A 24,633-nucleotide genomic window follows, 5' to 3' on the forward strand; every position below is an offset into this window, starting at 1 on the left:
CCACCTTTGCTCCCTCAGAAGGAAGGCCAGTGCTGCAGCCTTTCAGCCCGAGGGGTTTTCTTTGAGTGTTGCTTCCTGGTGACTAAGTCTTCTCTCCACACATAGTTCCTGTGGGCTTCAAGAAATGCAAGGATGGGCTTCCCTGGTGGCGCAGTGGTTGGGAGTCCACCTGCCGATGCAGGGGACACGGGTTCGTGCCCCGGTCCAGGAGGATCCCACGTGCCGCGGAGCGGCTGGGCCCGTGAGCCATGGCCGCTGAGCCTGCGCATCCAGAGCCTGTGCTCTGCAACGGGAGAGGCCACAACAGTGAGAGGCCCGCGTACCGCAAAAAAAAAAAAAAAAAAAAAAAAAAAGCAAGGATGCCCTCTATTGGCCTTCCCTCTGGCCATTCTAGAAAATGAAAGATGGAGGCCTTTGAGGGTGGAGGAGTGTTTACCTAGGTTTGGTCAAGGCAGGGGCTCCCAGGCTCCTGAAATTCAGGATTATGTCAGAAGGGTTCCTTTGGGGTGACAGGGTTATATGGAAGTAGCCTAGCTCTCCGTAAGCAAGCCCAAGGATTTCTGGCTCTTTCATGAGTCAGGCAAGAATAGGGACATGGCAGTCTTCTCGATGCAAGACCCCAAGCCAGGAAAGCAGCACTGGTTTCTGCGTTTTGTCCCTTTTTTGGTGGGAGGAGTAGGGGATGAAAAATTATTTTATTCATCTGAGACTGAGATAAAAATATATCCTTCAATGAGCTGTGGCTAAGACAAGATATAGGAATGAGGCACAAAGAACACAGAAAAAACCTACAAAGCCAGTAAGTTATCAAGTCCTGTAGCTCCTTCATGGATCCTTCAAAGTTCTTCCAATACACCAACCTCACTAAGTCCTGATCGCCTGCCCACCAGCTGCTCTTGGGCAGCCTGGCCTACACACCCGAGGACACACGCAGCCCTGGCCCCCAGCACGCCCCGGGCAGATCCAAGCTCCCACTCCTCTGGGCTTCCTGCTCAGGACGGGTCAGCTGCTGCCTCCTATTCAGGACACACTGAACGTGCACTTCTAGACCAGCGGTTCTCAAAGTGTGGTCCCCAGACCAGCAGAAGAGCATCTCTGGGAACTTACCAGAAAGGCACATTCTCGTGTTTCGTCCCAGTCCTACTCAATCAGAAACACAGTGGTGGGGCCCAGCAACCCATTTTTAAAGGTGATTTTGATCCAGACCACGCACAGGCTCTGCTGGGCCTGAGTTCTAATTCCGTCATTTACGGTGTGTGGACTGAGTTACTTCTCGTATGCCTCGTTTCTGTTCCTGTAGAAACAGAACCAATACCGCCCACCCTCAGCTGGTTTGTGCCCAGGGCCTTGGGGAAAGAATGAGTTCCACGGTCCCTCTCTCCCCTCCCTTTCCTGGGAGTCCAAGACCGAACAGCAGCCCTCCTTCTATCCCACAAGCTCAGCAAGCTGTTCCTCCAACACTGCACAGTGTTCTGGGGGCACGGGGCCAAGCCCTACTGCCTTGGAAACCCAAAAGAGAAGGGCAGGGCCCCTAAAGGCTAACCTGGGCACTGGGACACGCTGTATCCCCAGCTCGTCCACAGGGTAAGGGTAGGGGTGAGAGGGGGTGGTGGTGTTTGTGTGTGTATGCATCAATTTTGTGTTCACAAAAGGTCGAAGGAAGGACAGAAAACTCCCCTCCCTAAAAGCCACAAGGAGCAGCTGGCCAGCAGGGGCCAGGGTGGTGACTCCTCCATCAGCAGCCACTGAGGTAGGGTCCCAGCACCACACATGCTGACGCCAGGCCCATGACTTCCCTGCCAGAGGCCATTATGTCACAGGGACATACAGGTGCCTGGACCCATGGTACAGGCCAGCAATGGAGCACAAAGCAGCACACCCAGCAGGCACACGTACAATTAAATAGCATGTTTAATCATCTCACAACAAACTGTAAGTTTCTTTTTAAAAAGCCACTCCCCCAAAGCTCCCATTCCTCAACACCCAGAAACCATGGCTGAGGAACCAGTGACAGGGCCGGAGGGATTCAGGAAGTCTCTGTTCCATGAAGCTGAAAGTCTTTCCAGGTCAAGGTTGCCTTATGAGTAGCCAAGAGCCCTAGGAGGAGTTGATGCACATACACTCACTCTAACACACACACACACACACATATGCAAGGGACACAGAAAGAAGACACTCAGACAGACGGACACAGAGGAGACCGCTGTGGGAAAGTCACACACGTGCACTCTCATTCCATAACATTCCAGTCTGTTTGTCGCTATCTCCTCTGGGCACAGGGAGTGGTGGCCTGATCCCTGAAGCAGCCAGGGTGGTCAGGAGGAAGAGGGGTGGCAGTCTGTGTCCAGCCTGACTACTCTGACACAACAGCCCAGCAGCCAGAGGGGCCCCTCTGCGTTCCTGAAACAGCCAGCCCTCCCCTAGCCCAGCAGCAGTGATAAGGAGGGGGCACCACTTCCTCTGGGCCTAGCAAGAGGGCGCACTCTGCCCCAAAGAGGAGAACAAAGAACGTGCCTGCAGGCAGGCTTTTGGAGCCAGGGGGCTGGTGGTGCTTGTTTCTGTACCCAGGGGTGGAGGACACAGCCAGGCCTCGCTGTGCAGATGCCCCAGAAGCAGCAACCCTGCCAACAAAGAGCTGGAGAGGAGGCCAGGAGCTGGCAGTGTCCATCCTCGGAACAGAGGAGGGGTTCCAAAAAAGGAGGCCCTGAGGTGAGGACATTTTGTGGGACCTACCAGACGGGTTTAAAGAGAAAACCTCTTCATTCACAGCTTCATTCAGGGGTTCCCGGAGAATGTCTCTGGATTCAAGTACCATCAGCTCTAGTTGAGGGTATTAGGGTGGAGTGACCAGCAGACGCTGGGAGAACAGCTGCCCTCAGACATGGGAGGTATGAGAACCAGCCTGGCAATGCTCTGCACCCCAGCACTGCCAACCCCTAACCTGAGGAGACAGACCAGGTGGCTACAAGATCTCCTCCCGTGGGCTCCTGGCCTTAAGCGGGGCCTGCCCGTTGGGCACGGAGCCGTTCTGACCATGCAGGAGCTTGCCCTTCTCTCGGTCTGGCCATGTGAAGATGGCGTCGTCACTGTCCAGCTCCGACTCCGAGTGCATCAGGCTGCTGCTCAGCACCGGGCCTTTGTGTCTGACGCCTGCAAGGGAGTCAAGGGACCCAGTGTCAGCAGCACAAATCTTCTCTTCCTTGAGCCACACCCTGCACCCTCCTCCCAGCCTGCAGAGGAGCAGAGGGACAGGGACAGTCACGGTCCCCTCTCCTGAAAAGGAGGCTTCCCAAGTCCTCCCAGCCCCGGCTAGATGGAACGCTCCATCAGGGAAGCCTCAGAGAGCGACTCATCAGGTTCCAATGGGGATTCTTTATTTTCAGCATCTATTAGCTTTGGTTAGGGCCACCCAACGACATTCTCTTTTCTCTCTCTTTTAAATGTAGAATGTTTTATCTCCCTTTATGCAGAGGGTGGAGTTCTGTGGGGGGCAGGAAATACAAGGAACAAGAACTTAGGCTCTAGAGAATGAGCTCTGTCACTGTACCCTGGCTCAGTATGGATGTAAAGTGCCTGCCAGAGGTGCTGACACTGAGTGAGGACACAATTTCATTCTACGCAGACGTTTACTCTGGCTTCGCTGAGAGGGTACAAGGGGTGGGAGAGCAGGCATGTGGCCCGGAGAGGCCTCTGCTGCACAGCCTGACTGAAGCGGGGACTGTCCCAAGCCGTCAGCTGGTCAGAACACACGAACGAGGACCCATAAGAAGCACCTGAGGTCAGAAAAGATGCCTGAGATTTTTTTTTTTAAATAAATTTATTTATTTTTTTATATTTATTTTTGGCTGTGCTGGGTCTTCATTGCTGTGTACGGGCTTCCTCTAGTTGCAGTGAGCGGGGGCTACTCTTTGTAGCGGTGCACGGGCTTCTCATTGCGGTGGCTTCTCTTGTTACGGAGCACGGGCTCTAGGCACGCAGGCTTCAGTAGTTGTGGCTCATGGGCTCAGTAGTTGTGGTACACTGGCTTAGTTGCTCCGTGGCATGTGGGATCTTCCCGGACTAGGGCTCGAACCCGTGTCCCCTGCATTGGCAGGTGGATTCTTACCCACTGTGCCACCAGGGAAGTCCCAAGATGCCTGAGATTCTATAAGTCACTGTAGTTACCTTCACTACTCATCCTTATGGCTGCAGAGGCCAGACCATACCACGAGGTCTGGTAATAGCTTTAGGGCAGATCCCATCCAACAGCAAGATGGCTGCCCTCTGGCTGGTACAAATACTACTCCAGAGTAAGCAAAAGGTAGGCAGAGACAGCAGAACTACAAGTGGGAATTGCCAACATCAAGAACCCAGCTTGGCAGCGTTCTGGGCCTGGCATTGCCCAGCCCCAGGACCTAACCCATCTCCTTTCTTAAAAAGGGGACCAGGGCTTCCCTGGTGGCACAGTGGTTAAGAATCCTCCTGCCAATGCAGGGGACATGGGTTCGAGCCCTGGTCTGGGGAGATCCCACATGCCGTGGAGCAACTAAGCCCGTGAGCCACAACTACTGAGCCTGCGCTCTACAGCCCCCGAGCCACAACTACTGAATCCCGCGCCCCTAGAGCCCGTGCTCCACAACGAAGAGTAGCCCTCGTTCACTGCAACCAGAGAAAAGCCTGCACGCAGCAACGAAGACCCAGCACAGCCCAAAATAATTAATTAATTAATTAATTTTAAAAAAAGGTGACCAGTCAGGTGAGCTGTGTTTGAACCCTTATCCTCCAACAATCACTCTCCCTCCCCCTGGTCCCATCCAGATCCCCAATAAACACTGAAAGAAGGTCCTGGGATGATTCTCAGGCATTGTGCCCTTTCCTGGCCAGACATGACTTCAGGCTGTGAACGATGAGGGCATCTAGACTCTGACTGCACCTGTCACTCGGGAACCACAGCCCCACAGACCTTGCCCGTGTGCTGGTCGTCTGTGCAGTGTGCTCTGGGGCCCAGCTTGTCTACCTCAGGGGCACAGTTCTGGGACATGACTGTGGACAGCCACAACTCGCACTGATTCTCAGGACGGCAGAGCATCAGGGCCAGAGAACACCAGCTTCCCAGGCTTTTCCAATGTGGTAGGGGACAGTGGCAGCATAAGAAGCGTCAAGACCAGGGGAGCGTCAACGTTCTCAAAACCTCTGTTTTGCCCCTATAGATGAAATACCCTTTGGGGGCTTTCTCCTCCAGCATCCAAGCACTTGAAGCTTCTCTTGTTCCCTAAAGCCCTTCTGGGCCATAGGTGTGGAGGACAGGAGCCTGAGAGGGGACGTGTTGCTGGCTCCAAAGTACACAGCACTCACCCGGGCCCTCCTACCTCTAGCTCCCGCTCTGCTTGAAGAACTGAGTGGGATTCATCCACTAAGCAATACAAGCTAGGAAGCTGGTTATATCAGTGGGTGCTGAACACGTACATCTCCTCTGACTCAGCAATCCCATTCCTAGGTCTGTACCTAACAGAAATCCATACACATGTCCACCCAAGGACATGGGCAAGAACGCTGACAGCAGCGCTCCCCGTCACAGCCCCAAATGGAAAGCACTCAACTGCCCATCAACGGTCTACCCGACAAATAAATACATTCCTACAAAGGAAATTACACGGCAAGGGGAATGAACGAACGACTGCTCCACCTAACACCACGGATGGACGTCCTAAATGTGATGTTGAGGGACAGGCGCCAAGCCCAATGATTCCATTTATATAAACCACTCCAAGATATTAGAAGTAAATTGGGGGGAGGCAGGCAGTGACTGGAAAGAAGCACAAAGGGGGCGCCTCTGGGGGGCTGATTACATGGGTACATTCACATATGAAATGTGCTTATGATTTTCTGTACACATTAGACTGAATCACAGAAAACTGCTATTTTTATAGGTCAAAAGTCAATTATCAGTAATCTTATATGGTTCAATCTAATAGACTTCAATAGAAAGTCTTGAAAAAAAGTCAATAGAATAGCAAAACCAAACCAAAGCAAAAACCACAACTGCTGACTGTAAACCACGTCTCCTGAGGGTGGGCATGCGTCCCGCTCCGCCTGCTGGTCTTCGGTGCCAGCGGCTCCGAGCTCGCTCAGGTGGGCGCACGCCACTTCCAGTTCCTCCTCCTCCCAGCGGCATCCACCTCGGCTCACTTCCACACACGTCACGCTCCACTAAACTCACTCTTCTTCCGGCTGAACTTCTTCAGTTCCAGACCTGGTGCAGTTTGGTCCTGAATCCCATTCTCCTCACCCTACTAGTGACTCTGCTCTGGGCTGCACCCAAGAATCCACTGCAGAGCCCAGAACAACAGCCGGGACTTCTGGCCTGGTCAGACCCACACCAGACGCAAGGCGACTCTCACCGCTTCGTGTGGACACCGCACACGGAAGGGCCTGCCGACCCTCATCTAGTCTCATCTTGGTTACCTGGGAGCAGCTGGCCACCTGCAGCCCCCCCACCCCGCTCCCTCCCTTTCCCCACAAGTCTGCCTTCCCATCCTGCCGTCACCCAGCTTTTCCCTCCCGCCTGCCTCAAAAGAGGCATCTAAGTCCCTTACCCCCTCCTCCCTCCCTGCCCAGGACCCTCCCCTCTGTCTCCTGTGTCTCTGCCTGCAAGCTGCTCCTGAACCCTGTCCACCCCGTCCTGAATCTCCACTTACTGTTGCTCAACTTCTAAAAGGACTTTTAGATATTTAGGGCCTCCATTTTCTCACCACCTACGTACTTCCTAAATAAACTGCACTTTGACTTCCGCCATCTCTCACTCACCATCTACTCCAGTTCTTTAGGTGACCAGGAACTTCTCCAGTGTTGTCACTGCCGTCATCACCAATTCTCACCCTTCTCTTCCGCAGCAGCAAGCACACTGACTGCTCCCTGGTGACACCCCTCCTCCCTCACCTCAGCTCCTTAGCCCTGGACTCTTCTTTTGTCCCTCGACACTCTCCCCAGAAGGGATGTGATCTACTTTTGCGGAGCCGACCGTCACCAGCATACAGAAGACTCCTATCCAGTCCTGCTCTGCTGAGTTCAATTTAATTCGTCTTCTCTTACCCAAACTGCACTGACTGTCCTAATTCTGTGGTCAGGGCTATCAGTCCCTGTCTCTCATGTTGGAAGGCAGCCTGCACCTTTCCCGTCCCTCCATCCCACTGAAAACCAAGCTGTCTGAGCCATCATCATCCCTCCTCGGACCGTCGCAAGAATCTCCTTGCTGGCCTCCACCTGTAATCTCTTCAATGAATGAAATGTTGTCACTAGACTAATTTTACTATGCCAGCATTTTCAAGATGTCACGTCTCATCACCATCAGAATAAATGCTTAACTCCTTAGGCTGATGTTCAAAACACCCCATAATTTCATCCTCCAGCCTCATTTCCTCAACCCCATTCGTAACTGTTCTAAACCAAATGATCTTTTCCAGTGCTTCTTCTGCAGTCTTTTGCATCTAATAAAACCACCCAATCCACAGATGCTCAGAGAAGATGCTTGGGCACCATCCTTTACTTTTCCTTTTCTCTCAGCCCCCCTTGGAAAGCATATCATGAACCTCAGCAAGCCTTCCCCCCAAATGTATCTGGAACCCATCTGCCTCTCTCCATCTCATCATCTCTCCACCATAAGGGCATTCTATCTAATCTCTCACCCACTTTGCCTCTCCAATTCCTTCACAGAGCAGCCACAGTTGTCTTTTTAAAATGCAAATCTAACTGTACTGTGCACCTCCTTAAAAAAACTACCCATGGCTCCCCGTTGCTCTTAGACGCAACCCACAGCAAGGTCCCTGCTCACCTGTCTGGTCTTGTGCCACTCACCCCGTGCTCACCATGTCTTCTTCAAATCCCCTCTGCTCATTCCAGCAGCCGGGCCTTCACTAGCTTTGCCTGCAATCCTATTTCCCAGAGTCTTCATGTGCCTTCCTCTCCTTCTCGTCGTCCCTTGGGTCTCAGCTTAAGTGTTATTCTTTATAAAGACCTTCCGTTATCACATTTTGTATATTTGTGAATTTGTTTGTCTAATGTCGGCCCGACATAAACTACACAAGAGCAATGTCTTTCTGTTTAGTTCACTGTAATGTAACCAGTATCTGGCATAGGGCCTGGTACACAGCGGTATTAATCCATATTTACAGATGAATAAGGTACAGTCCCTGCCCTCAAGGATATTACTGACTAGTAAGTGGACAAACAATAACATAACTGATATCATACAGTGAGAGAAATGCCAAAACAGACACGTGGGAGAAAGATAAGCACGACCTTAACTGGCAGGTTAAAGGAAGGGTGAGAAAGCGCTTTCTGGACAGAAATACGAACCAACAAAATTTGTTTAGAAAAGAGAGATACCAGCAAGGAGGAGGATCTCAGAAAAGCACAGTGACGTAAGCGCACCAAGGCCACGTCTACCAGACCAAAAGTAAGTCGTGAATGACTTCAAGGAGTGGAAGAGCCTTGCCAGAGCAACGTAAACACAACCTTGGCTACCTTGCAGATGGTGCTGCACGACGTTCTCCCCTCGAGGCCTCATCCTCGGTATCCTGTGTGGCACTCTGGCTGCACTTGTGTGGTTCGCTAGGCCCCAGCCTCCAGGCACCGCCCCACAGTGTTCCCTAACCAAGCTGCCTGGGTGCTGACAGAGCCCAGACTGCCTGTGAGCATTTATTCTCTCCTCATATGTCTTCTCGCTCACTACAGTGAAATTCTGAGGGCACAGCCTATGGTTTAGAACTCTCTATAGTACCCTTACAGCCTCTCCTAATACGAAGCTTTAAGCACGAGAGACGTTTAACAAATACTTTGTATACAGCCAGTTCTACTTGCAGAGTGTTTAGGAATGGCTCCATATAGAGTCCAGCTCCCATAAAGAGATGAGGCCTGTGCTGGGGCATCCGTGAGGAATGGGAACCTCGCCGATGGCCTAGTCCAGACAAGGACGGAGGGCCCTCTACCCACCCTGGCCCTCCGAGCCCCATCACTGAAAGCCGTCTTAATGCTTGTGCAGCTGGAAATTCTTTGACAGATGAGCCCAGTGCACCTGGAGCCAGCAGGGGAGCTGCCCTCCACCTGCTCTAAGACAATGATGGAGCCTGTGGATCTACCTGACAAATACTGGAGAGAGGAAGATGGGAGAGGATGGCTGGCTGGCAAGGAGGCCAGCTGGCAGACACTGGCTTTGATCTCTTCATGGCCTCACCTGTCTGCCCAGAAAGGACAGACTGATCAGGAATAAGAGACCAAGGTCCCTGAGCCCGACTACGGGGGCAGCTTGAAAAGCTCAGCTCCAGGCAGGAACCCTGAGGGGAACGAGCAGGCAAAAGAAAGCAAGAGGCTGAGCCCCTCGGCACAGTCAAAGGACCACTAAGAAGTGAGCCCTGGAGTCCGAGCTTGTCCAGTAGGCAGCTTCTGCCCCCACAGGGCAAAGCCGACCCTGAGCCCTCGTCAGGGAGGGGACAAGATGCTTTTCCAGCACAAAGAGCTGCCAACAAAAACGCATTTAGGAGGGACAGGTGATGGTGGTGGCTCTTCAGGGAGAGTGCACCAACCTAGACACCCCCGGTTCCCAGTTCCCGGGGCCACTACCTGCTCGGGAGGTTGGCTTCAGTTCCAGGCTTTCCTGATCCGTGGCATCCAGGATCCTGTACTTGCTTTTCCTCTTAGGTTTTCCTTTTTGTCTGAAAAACACAATCCCCTGCTCAGGAAAGAGGTTCTGTGTGAGGTTCAGGCAGCCCACCACAGGGTGGCAGCCAGACTGCATGCAGAGCCCTGTCTTGGGGGATGCTGCTTAATGGAAGGGCTGTTTCTCCTTGTGTCTCAGCTGGGAAAGGTAGCAGCTGTGATTTGTTATTCAAATAGTCCTCACCAATTTGGGAAAAGGTAAAGGAAACATTATCATTTTATCATGGACTCACCACTCCACAGTGGCAATGAAGGAAGGATAGATGGGTTAAAAATGTAAATAAGATGACACTCCTATGCTTGAAGGGTATAGGGTGGAGGAAAGCATTAAACCAGCAAAACCTTGTTAATGGTGGTTGTCTTAGGCTGGTGGGAATTTTTTTAAATTCTTTTAATTTTCTAAGTTTTATTGTGAGATTATATTGCAGGTTGAATCTCAGTTCTGCCACTTATTAACTGTGTGTCCATGGAAAATGTCATTTTCCTGAGAAAAGGTTGTTATGCATATTAAAAAAGATATTACCTATAAAATGTATAAAATGTTATACACATTTTATACATTTTTGCTTGGTACACAGTAAACATAGAAATGATACCTATTATTAATAATTAAAAACATAATAAATGTTACCATTAAATATTATAAGACTAGCTAGGAAGACTAAATGAAAAAACCTGAAAGACTTAATCATGACTAACCTAAGTCTACAATTAGGTAAAAACATGTACACGTGAGAATCCCAGACTGAAAGGCAGGCGGACAAATTAAGAACCCATGTGCTACAGCTACATGTAAATGAAATCAGAACACTCCCTAACACCATACACAAAAATAAACTCAAAATGGATTAAACACCTAAATGTAAGACCAGACACTATAAAACTCTTAGAGGAAAGCACAGGAAGAACACTCTTGGACATAAATCACAGCAAGATCTTTTTTGACCCACCTCCCAAAGTAATGAAAATAAAAACAAAAATCAACAGATGGGACCTAATGAAACTTAAAAGCTTTTGCACAGCAAAGGAAACCATAAACAAGACAAAAAGACAACCCTCAGAATGGGAGAAAATATTTGCAAACAGAACAAGGGACAAAGGATTCATCTCCAAAATATACAAACAGCTCATGCAGCTCAATATTAAAAAAAACCAAACAACCCAATCAAAAAAATGGACAGAAGACCTAAATAGACATTTCTCCAAAGAAGACATACAGATGGCCATGAAGCACATGAAAAGATGCTCAGCATCACTAGTTATTAGAGAAATGCAAATCAAAACTACAATGAGGTATCACCTCACACCAGTTAAAATGGCCATCATCAGAAAATCTACAAACAACAAATGCTGGAGAGGGTGTGGAGAAAGGGAACCCTCTTGCACTGTTGGTGGGAATGTAAATTGATACAGCTACTAAGGAGAACAGTATGGAGGTTCCTTAAAAAACTAAAAATAGAATTACCATATGATCCAGCAATCCCACTACTGGGCATATACCCAGAGAAAACCATAATTCAAAAAGACACAGGCACTCCAATGTTCACTGCAGCACTATTTACAATAGCCAGGTCATGGAAGCAACCTAAATGCCCATTGACAGATGAATGGATAAAGAAGTTTGGGTAGGTACATATATACAATGGAATATACTCAGCCATAAAAAGGAACCAAACTGGGTCATTTGTAGAGATGTGGATGGACCTAGAGACTGTCATACAGAGTGAGGTAAGTCAGAAAGAGAAGAACAAATATCATATATTAACGCACGTATGTGGAATTTAGAAAAATGGTACAGATGAACCTGTTTGCAAGGCAGAAATAGAGACACAGACGTAGAGAACAAACATATGGACACCAAGTGGGGAAAGGGGTGGTGGGATGAATTGGGAGATTGGGATCGACATATATACACTAATATGTATAAAATGGAGAAGTAATGAGAACCTGCTGTACAGCACAGGGAACTTTACTTAATGCTCTGTGGTGACCTAAACAGGAAGGAAATCCAGAAAAGAGCGGGTATATGTATTCATAAAGCTGATTCACTTCGCTGTACAGCAGAAACTAACACAACAATGTAAAGCAACTATACCGCAATTTAAAAGAACCCATGTGCTAAGGTGGTGAGGCTGAGGTGTGGAGTATTAAAGGCCACACACCCTAGAGATAAGAGCCAGGTCCACACCCCAGGCACTCCCACTCCCACTCCAGCCACAGCCACGTTTTCCAGGTGGCAAATCACTGCAGTGACAGCCACTCAGCCTAAAGGAGTGTGCTTCTGCCTTCAGGAGTGTCAGAGGTAAGGAGAACTTCTCTGCATGCCGTGGGTGGGCCATGGCATGTAACAGCGATGGGAAGGGAAGAAACCCAGGACTCAGCGCCCTCAATATAGAAGGTGCCAGATACCTCTCTAATGAATAAATATGTAATTAGAAGCCCAAACAAATTTCCAGGGGAAGTCCATCTTACCTCTTACAACAACAGATTACAGTCCAGGAGAGGATTCCCAAGGCAACAACAATGACAAAGGAAGCAATGATAACATATAACACGCTCCACTCTGCCAAGAGAAACAAAATATTAAGGGCAGTGAGAAAAGAGGCTAGAAGGGAGGTCTGGGCTGCCCACCTTGGGCAGGAGATGGCTTCGCTCTGTAAACACGAAGGCCCCTCGGGCTCCCCAGGGAAGGTGAGACCTTGGAGTTAAAGGCAGCTGAAACTTTAAACCTTATGAATTGCCCCTGTTTTCTAGCTGGTGCTCTGAGACCCTGGGGCAGTGGGGCAGGCTGTAAGGAGCTTTAACAGAGGGAAAGGGGGGAATGGAAACCTGGGGCCAGAGTACACAGGCACTCCAAAAAGACAGGAGGCCTTGTGGCTCCTCTGATTTAGGCTGCATTTTGTAGTTGGTCTGATTTAAGCTTGTTTCTTCTTAAACAACTGCTTCAGGGGAATTCCCTGGCAGTCCAGTGGTTAGGACTCGGCACTTTCACCGCCAGGGCCCAGGTTCAATCCATGGTCGGGGAACTAAGCAACTAAGATCCCGCAAGCTGTGCTGGGAGGCCAAAACAAAAACAAAAACAAAAACAAAAAACTGCTTCAGAGCTTTCCTCTAACCTTGAGCAAGTGTGGAGGAAGCAAGTAAAAGTCCTCTGCAAACAGAAAATACACAAAGTTCTTCTCCTTGCTTGCTCATCTGCCTTGGAAACACCAACACCCACCCACTCAACTCAGAGCCACATTCAATGCCAAACCAGCTGGCACAGTTCCAAGCAGAAAACTCACCACAGTTGCTATCTCCATCCCTCAGCTGCACCTTGATGAAATTCTCCATCCAAAAAGGGTCACAGATACAGCGTTTGGTGAATGAATCACAGTGGCCATGGTCAGAACAGTTCAACTGGCATGCTGAAAGTATCAGGAAAGGGAAAAAAGTCAAGGGGAGTCAGAGCCGGGGGTTGACCAAATTCCAGTGCCCATGAAGATGCGAAGGGATCCCCTTGCTCAACAGCCTGTGATGACATTTCCTGGAGACCTGTCCCAAGAACCTTTATAGCTGGGCACAGTGCCCATTATTAACATCATGGATAAAGCTGGAGCAGTTAGAAGGGCTCCAGACTGTTTTTACTTGCTGTTTCTCCATATCAGCAGTTCTTAATCTTTCATGTCCCACAGACCCCCTTCTCTGAATAATTGCCAAAATAAAACTCATAGTATTACAAAGGAAGGCAATTATACTATACATGTTTTTGAAGTGTTTAAGAATACAAAACTTTAAAATAATATGTGCGTCTTTATTAAAATATTAAGTAACAAGATCTAGAAGTGTGTCTAACAACTGTCATAATTTTGAAGTGGTGATGAGTAAAAATGCTATTTCATTACGTAGTATGATACAAAATTATGAGATTTCTATTGCCTTAAAGTCACATGTTCTGTTAATACTAGCTGTAGTTTCTTGCCTACCTTCATGATTGAGGAAAACAATAAATTTGTTAGAGGTTCGTGAAAATAAGGATGTAATTTTTTTCCCATTCAAACTCACAGCCCCTCTTAATGCTATCTCAGGGGCCCATGGAAGGTTAAGAAGCTCTGCAATGAGTGGAGACTCTTTCAAGAAAAAATGGTAGTTGAGGAAAGCGATTATCTCCTTGTTCCCAGAGAACAGGAAATGAAGCCCAAGGACAGCAGGGACTGACAGGTGAGCTGTGGACACTGGGTGGACTCTCATTCCCAACTTCCCAGAATTACTCACTGACAGTATTGACTTCCAGGGCTCTGAATATCAGAAAGTCTGCCTTTTGCTTCCGCAGCTCACTCTTGAGCATCACTGCCACCTCATGGCCTTTGAAGATCTGGTGAGGAGGCTCATTTTGAACAAAAAATACCATCTTGGTGCTGCAGAGACATGCAACAGTATGAATGAGCTGAAGCTGTCAACACGATAGCAGTAGCTATCATTTGCTAAGTACCTTCTGTCTGTGCCAGACCCTGTGCTAAGTGTTATACACATTCTCTCACAGGAAGCCCGTGAGAAAGGGGTTATCAGCATCATCTCCATTTTATAGAGGACAACACTGGGGCTCAGAGGGGTTAAGTAACTTGCCCAAGGTCACACAGTTAATTATGGCAGAGCCAGATCCCAACCCTGATATGTCTGACTCTAAAGCCTTTGTTTTTAGAAAAGGCCTAAGCTGCCCCAACTAACAAGAAGACCTATTCCAAAAGCTAACTGGAGGCCAGAAAAATGGGGACTTGGTTATGGGTACATCCCTGCTGTCAGCCTCTTAACAGCTAAGAGTGTGGCGCTGTTGGGTTTGTGCTGGGTTATCTGTGAGACAAACCACAGTGCTTTGCGAAATATTAATTGTTGGACAGCATCAAAGCATTATCCATAGATCAAAACATAGCCAAAATGATCATTACTATGACAGCAACGATAAAGATGACACACAATGGTGTGGCCGGTGCAAGATCATGTTATTCTAGGCCCAGAATCTGTTTACTTTCTGACCGTCAACTTCTGTCCAAGGTAGACCATGTCTGAACTCACTTCTGGGTGGCACAAAATCTGTTCTCTCTGTCTTGGCCTCCATTTTTGGCAGCCTGCTTCGTGACTCCGTGTTAGTCTCACAAACTGAACTTTCCCAATCAGTGGGTCACACTGGGTTTATAGGTGAGCCCCAGGTATTGATCCCCATAGCACACAGGGTGGCTGGGTGGGACCTGGGTATCCCAGAGGCCCTGGACCAGCTGCTTCCAGTATAACTGTCTATTTATCCCAAAGTGCCATATAAACAGCATCATTTTCTATGGGTGGATTGACATGAAAGTTTGGGAAGCCCTGTTCTAAGACTTTTAAAAGTGTGCCGCATATGAGGCTAACAATGGGTATAATAAACTCCAGATTCAAGAAACAAACCTTTTCCATAAAAGATTTGTGGTCATTTCTCATATATACACTACTATATATAAAACAGATTACTAATGAGAACCTACTATATAGCACAGGGAACTCTACTCACTGTTCTGTGGTGACCTAAATGGGAAGGAAATCTAAAAAAGAGAGGATATATGTATATGTATAACTGCTTCGCTTTGCTGTATAGCAGAAACTAACACAACATTGTAAAGCAACGATACTTCAATAAAAATTAATTAAAAGAAATCTGTGGTCATTTCTCATATTTTCTCCTAGTTACCTAATTCATGCTTATAGTTTCAATTTCTGTCTATATACAAATAACCCTCAAATCTTTGTCTCCTCTCCCTGTGTCCCTCCTGAGTGACCAAATCTGTATCTGCAAATGCTTGCTAGAATATCTATACCAGATCTTCCACAGGCATCTCAAATTCAACATGTTCCAAAATAAACTTATAATAATCACTAACTCATTAAGTGTTAGAGACTACACAAACATTATCTTATGTAATCTTCAACAACCCTATAACATGGGTGCTAGCATTTTTATAAGTGAAGAACGGGTTCAGAGAGGTGCAGTAACCTGCCCACTGTCACAAAGCTGCCGCTAACAGAGCAGGACTCAGAAGCCAGGTCTGCCTGGTGTGAGGCCCATGCTCTTTCCCATTGTAATAAACTATCTCTCTCCAATCATATCCTCCTCCTGAATTCCTCAGCTAAGCCAATCTAGGCCAAGCCAGAAACCCAGAGTCACTGTGATGCTTCTCTCTTCCTCATGTCCCAGAGGCAGTGACGGCAAGCGTGCAAGCAAACCCTTCCGCAACGCTCTTACCCGCATTCTCGCTAGTGTCTTTCACTGCTTTGTCCCAGCCAATTCCCACCAGCTTGATCGATCCCAGCAGCCACCTTCCCTTTTCCTATTCCCAGGCTGCTGAGCAGAGGTTAAAAAGAAAGTCCTAATCATCATGCTGTCTCTGACCCAGTGAACCCTGACTGCATATGAGATTCACCTGGGGAGTTTTAAAAATTTAGGTGCCCAGACCTCACTCCAGACCAACTGAATCATAATCTGTGGGGGTGAGGCTTGGGTAATGGTATGTTCATAAAAGCTCCAGGGGATACTATTACGCAGCTGGAGTTGAGAATCGCTGCTCTCACCTCATGTCTCTAACCTTGGTTGAGACCCTGGTATTGCTCAAAGCCAGCATCCTTTCCTGGAGCTGCTGTTCTCAACCTTCACCACTTTCCTCAGGCTGCCCACCTCATTCTCACCTCCTCAAAGCAGATGGCCTTGCCTCCAGTTTCAGAGAAAAAACAGGACGCTGGTCCCAGTACTCTCAAATTTCATCCTTCTCTACTTCTAAATTCACCCATAATAGCACATCTTGCCTCCTTTCCTCCTGCCTCCAGGGAAAGTGGTCTCCTGCTCTGCCCACAGCCAGCGCCCCAGACCTACCTCCATATATAACCCGCCTCCCCAGTCGCCACCATCTACCTTTCCTCTGCGCCTTCCCCTCAGTCTATAAAAATGTTCAAGTATTTCCTATCTTTAAAAGGTGTTCTTCTGAGCTTGTCTCCCATACTGTTTTCAACACCAGCCTCTTCAAAGAGGCTTTATACTTACCACCTCTGTATCCTCAAACTATAAAAAAAAATTTCTCCCAGCATCTAAGTAAAATGATCTCACTATAGTTCTGATGATCTACTAATTACAAACCCAAAAGCCTGTTTTGCGTGCTCACCACACCTGTCTCTATAGCACCTGATTCCTTTGGCAGCGCCCCTTACTGCCAGCTTGTCCCTTAACTTCCAGCAGACCGCTCCCACCTGGTCTTCCTCTCACCTCTCTGACGGCTGTTTCTCAGTTTCCTTTGCTGGCCCTTCTTTCCTTGCCTCCCCCGTAAATACTCATGTTCTCCAGAGCTCTGTCCTTAACCCTCCTGACACTCTCCCAGTGTGACTCATCCGTCCTCATGGCCTTAACGCCTGCCTGTATGTAGTGACTCCCTATCTCAGGCCTTTCCTTCCACCTCAAGTTCCAGCCTATATGTGCTACTACCTGTCCCTATGTAACCCATAAGATACCCCAACTTCAACAGTCAAAACTGAACTCATTATCTTTTCTTTGAAACTGGTTCCTTTTGTATCCCTAATCTCAGTTAATGGCATTCACCATCTATCTAGGCATCCAAACAAAAATCCTCATATTTGATGACTCACTCACTTTCATTCCCCAAAGGTCACCAAGTCCTACTGATTTACCTCTGAATTTCTTTTAATTTCCTCTTCTCTTCTGCCATTTCCACTGCCACTACCTCAATTCAGGTGTTATTACCTTTTTTACTAGACTAGTCCAAAAGCGTCCTGATTGGTCTCCCAGCCTTTGGTCTCTCCCTACTGTTTTGTTTTGTTTTTTGTTTTTTGGCCGAGCAGTGCAGCCTGTGGGATCTTAGTTCCCCGCTGTGTGCCATGTGGGATCTTAGTTCCCCAGACCAGGGATTGAACCTGCACTCCCTGCAGTGGAAGCACGGTGTCTTAACCAATGGACTGCAAGGGATGTCCTGAGCTCTCCCTATTTTAGTCTAGCCTCCACACTATTGATCTCCCTAAGGAAAAAAAAAAATCTAATATCCTTGCTTCAGAAACAAAACAAACAAAAAATTCACACATATAAAACCAACTAACTTGAGTCCTCCTATCCAAAGTATTGAAACTAAACTGCTTGGCTTGCTTATGACTGTTCTCAGTCTACAGAGCCAGCCTTATTGTCCCCCATATCCTAAGGCCCAGTAAATGCTCTGAACCCAAGGACTTCTTCCAGAGGAAACTCCGTACTTTCATACCACAGGACCATTGCTCACGCTGTTCCCCTATTCTGAATTTCCTCCTAGTCCTTCTATGCTTGATCAGTGCAAGTTTTACTTCTGGGAAATCTCTGGACGACCTCAACCCTCCTGGAAGAAGTGATCGCCCTTGCCTGTGTCTCCATGATTGTGTTACCTGAAAACTGGGTTCTCCACGTGGTGTTGAGCCAAAAGACACAACCAAGCCAAAAACGAGGAGAAGGAAGACTTTTATCACTTGCGGCAAGTAAGGAGAACACCGGGATCTTTCCCAAAGCAGTGTCTCGGTGAGCAGCAAAACTGCGGAAGCTTTAAGCTCAGGGTACATGCATATTCGTGAAGGGGCTTGAGCAGGGGAGAATTCAGCATAGAATTGGGACAAAAGTCGACAGAGTCCAAGTTTTAGCTGAGGGTCATGAGGGTCAGAAATGGTCGATATCATCACTCCTTAGGCTCCAGTTGATCTGGTTGTCAGGTACTTCAGGCTACCTTTACCACTGAAACAGAGCCGCGAGTCTTTACAACTGATTTACTCTTTTTGCTATTGTTACTTCTCTTGCCTGAAAAGAGTCATTTGCTCCTGCATTCTTTTTTGTTTTGTTTTGTTTTGTTTTGGCCACACCATGCGGCTTGTGGGACCTCAGTTCCCTGACCAGGGATTGAACCCGGGCCAAGGCAGTGAAAGCCTGGAATCCTAACCACTAAGCCACCAGGGAACTTCCTGTTCCTGACTTCTTTCTTTCCCTTAAGATCATTCATTACTGAGGCCTGTTCAAGGGCAAGTACTGTGTCCAGGCTTAGATCACAAAATGGCTTAGGCCAAAACTGGCTTTGCTTAGGTCAAGAAAGCCATGCCTGGTTCTCTTTCTCTGGGGACCCCCTACACTATCTGCTAACCATAGCACTTATTCTGTCAAATCTACCCTGTACTGATGCTATATGTTAACTTGATTATCTCCCCTACTAGACTATGGTCTTCAAACATCACAGACCTCTTCTGACCTTGCACCCTGCTGCAGTGTCTAGTACAGAGCCCATGACCTGTACTAGAAGAGTACATTTCTTCTTCATTAAAAAAATGAACACCGGGCTTCCTTGGTGGTGCAGTGGTTGAGAGTCCGCCTGCCGATGCAGGGGACGTGGGTTCGCGCCCCGGTCCGGGAAGATCCCACATGCCGCGGAGCGGCTGGACCCATGAGCCGTGGCCACTGAGCCTGCGTGTCCGGAGCCTGTGCTCCGCAACGGGAGAGGCCACAACAGTGAGAGGCCCGTGTACCACAGAAAAAAAAAAAAAAAAAAGGACACCATGAGTGGTTCCTGGTCAGAGAGCCCACCCTTCTCTACCTACCCACACTATTTCTCAGCTCAGTCAAGAAGCCCAGGGGACCCCCTGGTCTTTCCTTTTCTCCCCCCATTCATTGCCCAGCTACCTCTGCTCCGTGTACGGCTGAATCTTTTGCACAATGATGTCGGAATCCAGCACCCCCAGGAGGACCCCAATCTGGCGGATGAACATCCCCTTCAGCCTCTCAGTTAGCTGACTGACGTTGACATCCAAGATGATCTCCACCAGGTTGTTTTTCCTGGGATCTGGAAAGCATGTGGATCAGTCATGGCTTTAGAAGTAGGAGAGTTAACATAGACCTGCCACTGTGCATGTGCTTTGGCCCAGGAGAGAATGTGGTGAGAGCATTCAGAAATGCAACTGCTCTCCTTCAATATGGAAAGGCACAATAGTGAATTCCCCATTGCTTTGTCCTGGTCCCCAGCAATCTGGGGCTGGCTTGGAGAGCTTCAGAAGCACTCCTGGTCTCTACACCAACCTGGCAATTACCACACATGTGCTGGGGACCAGGCCGAAGTGACGGGGTTTAGTGAAGGAAGTGGGGAACAGAGAAACACTTCAAGGTTTGTTTTAAAAGTCTCTGCCCAGTTGGCTTTGCTGAACTCTCCAGGCCAAGTGGCAGGTATCTAGCAATCTCTCCTGATCCTATCTGATTTTCAGTAACTTGCTGTACTTTGTCTACAACAATGGGAGGGAAATTTTCCATCTCAACAATCTTATGGGAATACATCTGCCCTACAGTGTTGAAAACCATAAACACAAAGGAAATACAGGCAGCCAAGAAACAAGGATTTCCTTAAAACAACATCACAGCTGGACGATGTTTTTACAACTCTAGAACTATCTATAAGACCATTGTGCTTTACACTTTTGATTATGTCCTAAAGACTATTCTACACTTGCAAGTTAAAAGTGACTATTCAGAATACCTATTCACATACTTGGATGCACCATTTGCCTGTCCTGATGTATAATTTATATAATCAGTAGACTATCTGTGATCTGATTTTAAACACAGAAGAGACTTTATAGTGTCTTGGCTGCTGTCCTTCAGAGAGGGAGGACAAGGACTGGAAGACCTGCCAAGATCCCTTCCCATCTAAGACATCTGTACATTAGCTTGGCCTAGATAATAAAGAGTAGGTTTAAAGTTAATACCTTCTCATCAGTTGTTCAGGAATTTATAAAGCTCTACCCCACCCTGTACTCACTGCCTCCCTATTACCAAATTAGCCTTGATACAAAACAAAAACATGGTTCTATTTAAGAAAGAAATTTTATTTCTGCAAATCTTAAAAATGTAAAGGATGCCAGTTACTTTACCTTCCCTGGGGGCTGTCAGATAAAGCCTGAGGCTCAACTTAAAAAAATAAGTCATTTTCTGCAGCTGGGTGCTGATAAGACACCATGACTCAAGTTATTCCTGTGCTCAGATTCCCAAAGCACCCTGAGCCCTCTCTCATCAGTCACACATAAAGGAGAAAGTGCTGGAGTAGGGGCCCAAAGGCCTGGCTCTGACACAACTGCTGTGTGAAGCTGAGCAAGCCCTGCCCTCTCTGAGTTTCTGTTTCTCCATCTGAGCTAAGTAGGGGGAGGTCCATATTTCTGCATGGGTAGGAGAAGTCTTGTTGGAACAGAAAGTCTCTAAGGAGTTCTTAGCTTGGGGGTTCTAGATTTTTTTAAAGCTGGATATGCCATCTGGCTCTGTCCATGCTGGGGGAGGGGTCTCAAGATCGAGGCCCTGCTAGGCTGATCCAGCAATTCCACTCCGACTCCTCACTAAATGAACTCACCAGGTTTCACCTCCACAGTGGTCCGGTCTGTGTCACTCTCACCCTTCGCATCAGTCACTTTCAGGTGAAATGTGTAGGTTCCCTCAACCAGGTTGGAAAGAAAGAGGACAGGGTGGTGGTCAGAGTGATTTAACACCTCCTGTGGGGTTGAACGACATGGCTATATGGCAGAACAAAACCACACTCCTTTTGTGGAGTCAGCTGTTGTGTCTGTCATAACTAAGTCCCCTCTGGGCTAGACGGCTTTGACTCGGGGCAGTTCCTGCTCTGTGACGGCACTACAGCCCACAGCAACCAGGATCAGGGAAAAGAATCACATTCTGTTCCACACTAGCTTGAGGGGTGACCCTAAGCAAGTCATTTAACCTCCCTGGATTTCAGAGCACAATCCAGGTTTGACATAAGAGACCGCTTGGTTAAAACAGGTACTGGAGTGTTTAGCTCAGCCTCCTCTCCTCATCGCACCACCCTGACCTGTGTAGCTCTCTACCTGCTGGCACACTCACCCCTGCAGCTGGGCTCCCCTCATCTCGAGTCCAGAGGTAGTTGACTATCCCCTTGTCATCTGAGGACTTGGAGCCGTCCAGCTCTGCTGTGTCTGTGGGCAAGGTAATTACCACATTCCCAGTTATCTTGGCTATAGGTGGTTTGTTCATTTCTAAACAAAGAGAAACCATGGAAAAAAATGTATCATTCAGGAAAAGAAGAAATGCTTCTCGTGATGCTTATAAGGAAATTAAACTTCAAAATTATCTTAAACGGAGAACTGTTTTAAGTGCTTATCCATGCCAGCAACTAACAGTGTAGAGTTAATGCCACCAGTGCCACAGGTCCTGAGGCTCCAGTCCCACCTAGAGAAATGTTCCCCTGACACCAGTACAGTAGAGGGGACAAGTATAGTTTCCTCTTGTATTCTCATAGCAGCCTCCCCCAAAGGAATCCATTTCTCTGCTTGGGGATATATGATGATTGGAAATGAAGGCCTAAAGTGGATTAAAGCCCTGAAGTTCAGGTTTCATCAGCTGATACCACAAATTATCTTCAAAATATGACTGAAAATGTTATTCTCTGAACATCTTTTTTGACTCCTTCCTTAGCATTTTAATAGAGAAAAAGAAGAGAGACACTTTCCTTATCCTGGGCCCCACCTGCAGCTTTGTTTACTCGGTGTGTGCTCTCTACTCACTGAGTTCAGTATACTGTGTTTGGGGGTCACCTGCATATCTGATAGTTTTTCTACCATCAGCCTATAGACCTCTCCCAAGACCATCACTGATCACTGTGCCTGCAAACCAGAGCAAGGCCAGTCCACTTTTGCTCAAGTTGGCCTCAGCGTGCATGCTCCTAGGATGAGCATAGGCAGCTACAGTGCAGGGCAGTCATTCTAAGGTCTGACAGCAGGTGTCACTGTAGCTAGCAGGAGAGTCGCAGAAATCCCAGCAGCAGAGGCAAAATAAAAATGCAGGGCTTCCCTGGTGGCGCAGTGGTTAAGAATCCGCCTACCAATGCAGGGGACATGGGTTCGAGCCCTGGTCCGGGAAGATCTCACATGCCATAGAGCAACTAAGCCCGTGCGCCACAACTACTGAGCCTGTGCTCTAGAGCCTGCGACCCACAACTACTGAGCCCGAGTGCCACAACTACTGAAGCCCGCGTGCCAAGAGCCTGTGCTCCGCAACAAGAGAAGCCACAGCAGTGAGAAGCCAGTGCACTGAAACGAAGAGTAGCCCCCGCTGGCCGCAACTAGAGAAAGCCTGCACGCAGCAACGAAGACCCATGGCAGCCATAAATAAATAAATAAATAAATAAAAATTTTTTAAAATACAAAGGAAAAAAACCTTAATTCTCTCCCTATTCAACTGAGAAGGAAGGGAGGGAAAACAAGAAGTTAAAATTCACCTTAAAAGTAGCTCACTCAAAGGCTGTTGTAGAAAAGCAACTAAGAGCTACCCTAACCTCTAACCTCTTTCCCTACTTTGTCTCTAATCAGTTTCTGCAACCAAACAAGAGATGATGCATTCTTCAGTTATCTGGCCCAGAGGCTGCTGCACCAACCCAAGGCAGTGAGGTACCTTCTTTGACAATGACATTCACAGAGCTCTGGCTTTGCAGGTTCCTCTCATCCTTGACGGTCAAGGTGAACACGTAGGTTCCCACTTGCAGCCCAGTCACAGTGGCGACACTGCTGTTAGCATTCTCAAGTTGTACCCCGTCAGGTCCCCTGGACAAAGAGAGAAACCAGCGGGTGGAACTGTATCTGTCTACTGCTCTCCTGTCCCCGTAGGAGCAGACAATTACTGCCTCAGCTAAGACATAAACTATTGTTTCTCACACCTTGAGAGGGCACGTTTAAAAATATTCCATTTGGACAGAGTGTCATTTGGCCCCAAAATACAGGCTACCTGCTGATCAGAAAATTCCATTCACCAGCTTTCAAACACATCTAGCCTTATCCTTTGTAAGAGCTTCTAGAACATTCAAACTCTTTGCTGCTCCAGTAAAAGGAAGAAAGTGCTCTGAGCAGGTCTCTGATCAAAAGAATGATTTAAGAGTGAAGTTTCTGAAAAGCATTTCTGGCCCAGTGGTTGGTTCAGCTCTTGCCAGAAAAGAAGCAAAATGCATTTCTTAATCACATGCCAAACTCCCTCTTGCTGAAAAGTCAGGGAAAGGAAATGGGCCAAGGCTACAGAGGAACTCTCAGGGAAAAACCATCCTCTTCTTAGCAGTTCTACAGGCAAAACTCCCTCCAGCTCCTGGACAGGAGCCACAGAGGAACCAGGATGCCCCGTATCTTTCCTTCTCCCCTGTGGCCTCACGCTGCAGCAGGTGAGCGAGCTCTGAGCCAGCATGTAGGCACAATACTGCACATATACCAGACAGCCCTTCTGTTCAAGGGTCAAAATGCCTCAGAGCTTTCCTTAACACTGCAGGACAACCAGAGAAACCTGTAGACGCCCAGGTTTTGCTCTGTTTTGTTTTGCTGTTTAAATGTATAACCCTGACCCTAGCAGCCCCCCTTGAAACAGATTCTCCTCCAAGAAGCTATGCTAAGGATTATTTCTGCTGTAAACACTAATAAAACTCAACTAAAAGGTTTATCTGCTGTATCTTCAATAAACAGTTATAATTAAAACATGCTGGGTTGAAGAAAATTAGGTTCTCCAAAAGATAGAAACTAAAGCTAAGGAAAATCATTTCTAGAATCCAACTCACTAATCGTAAGTCAAGTGCTTTTACAAGTAAAATTACAGCCCCTCCCCACCCATCTCTAACATCCTAGTCAAAAACAAAAGCAAAAACAAAAAACCCAGTCTGTCCTATGGTTGCTACCTTTGGAAATTGGGAATGCTTTTAACTCTTCCTTGGAATTGCTTCCTGTAGGATCCTGCATATAATCTGAGTTCCATTTGTTATGGTTTAAAGGAGCTGAAAGAAATTGTGAGAACCAGGAATGGTTCGATTAGGTAATTCCAATTTAATTAGTATTATTTTGGTTATTGCCTTTGGCCTCTGGCTAACATAAATGGTATATGGTATC

General features: G+C 47.7%; 1 protein-coding gene across 3 annotated transcripts in view; it reads right to left on the minus strand.

The window, feature by feature from the left end:
- Window positions 1-1,925: 1,925 nt before the first annotated feature.
- The window catches only part of KIAA0319L (KIAA0319 like), a 108,473-nt gene continuing 85,765 nt past the window's right edge, over window positions 1,926-24,633 (minus strand). For all 3 annotated transcript variants that reach the window (XM_082613609.1, XM_082613607.1, XM_082613608.1), the window contains exons 13-21: window positions 23,168-23,316; window positions 21,602-21,753; window positions 21,096-21,234; window positions 19,388-19,547; window positions 13,948-14,090; window positions 12,978-13,100; window positions 12,166-12,256; window positions 9,598-9,689; window positions 1,926-3,150 (exon numbers count right to left, since the gene is read on the minus strand). In XM_082613609.1, the coding sequence (XP_082469735.1) occupies window positions 2,963-3,150; window positions 9,598-9,689; window positions 12,166-12,256; window positions 12,978-13,100; window positions 13,948-14,090; window positions 19,388-19,547; window positions 21,096-21,234; window positions 21,602-21,753; window positions 23,168-23,316 (1,237 nt within the window). In that variant the 3' untranslated portion in view covers window positions 1,926-2,962. The remainder of the gene's footprint in view (window positions 3,151-9,597; window positions 9,690-12,165; window positions 12,257-12,977; window positions 13,101-13,947; window positions 14,091-19,387; window positions 19,548-21,095; window positions 21,235-21,601; window positions 21,754-23,167; window positions 23,317-24,633) is intronic.

The sequence above is a fragment of the Mesoplodon mirus genome (assembly GCF_964341445.2).
Source record: "Mesoplodon mirus genome assembly, chromosome: 3".
NCBI lineage: Eukaryota > Metazoa > Chordata > Mammalia > Artiodactyla > Ziphiidae > Mesoplodon > Mesoplodon mirus.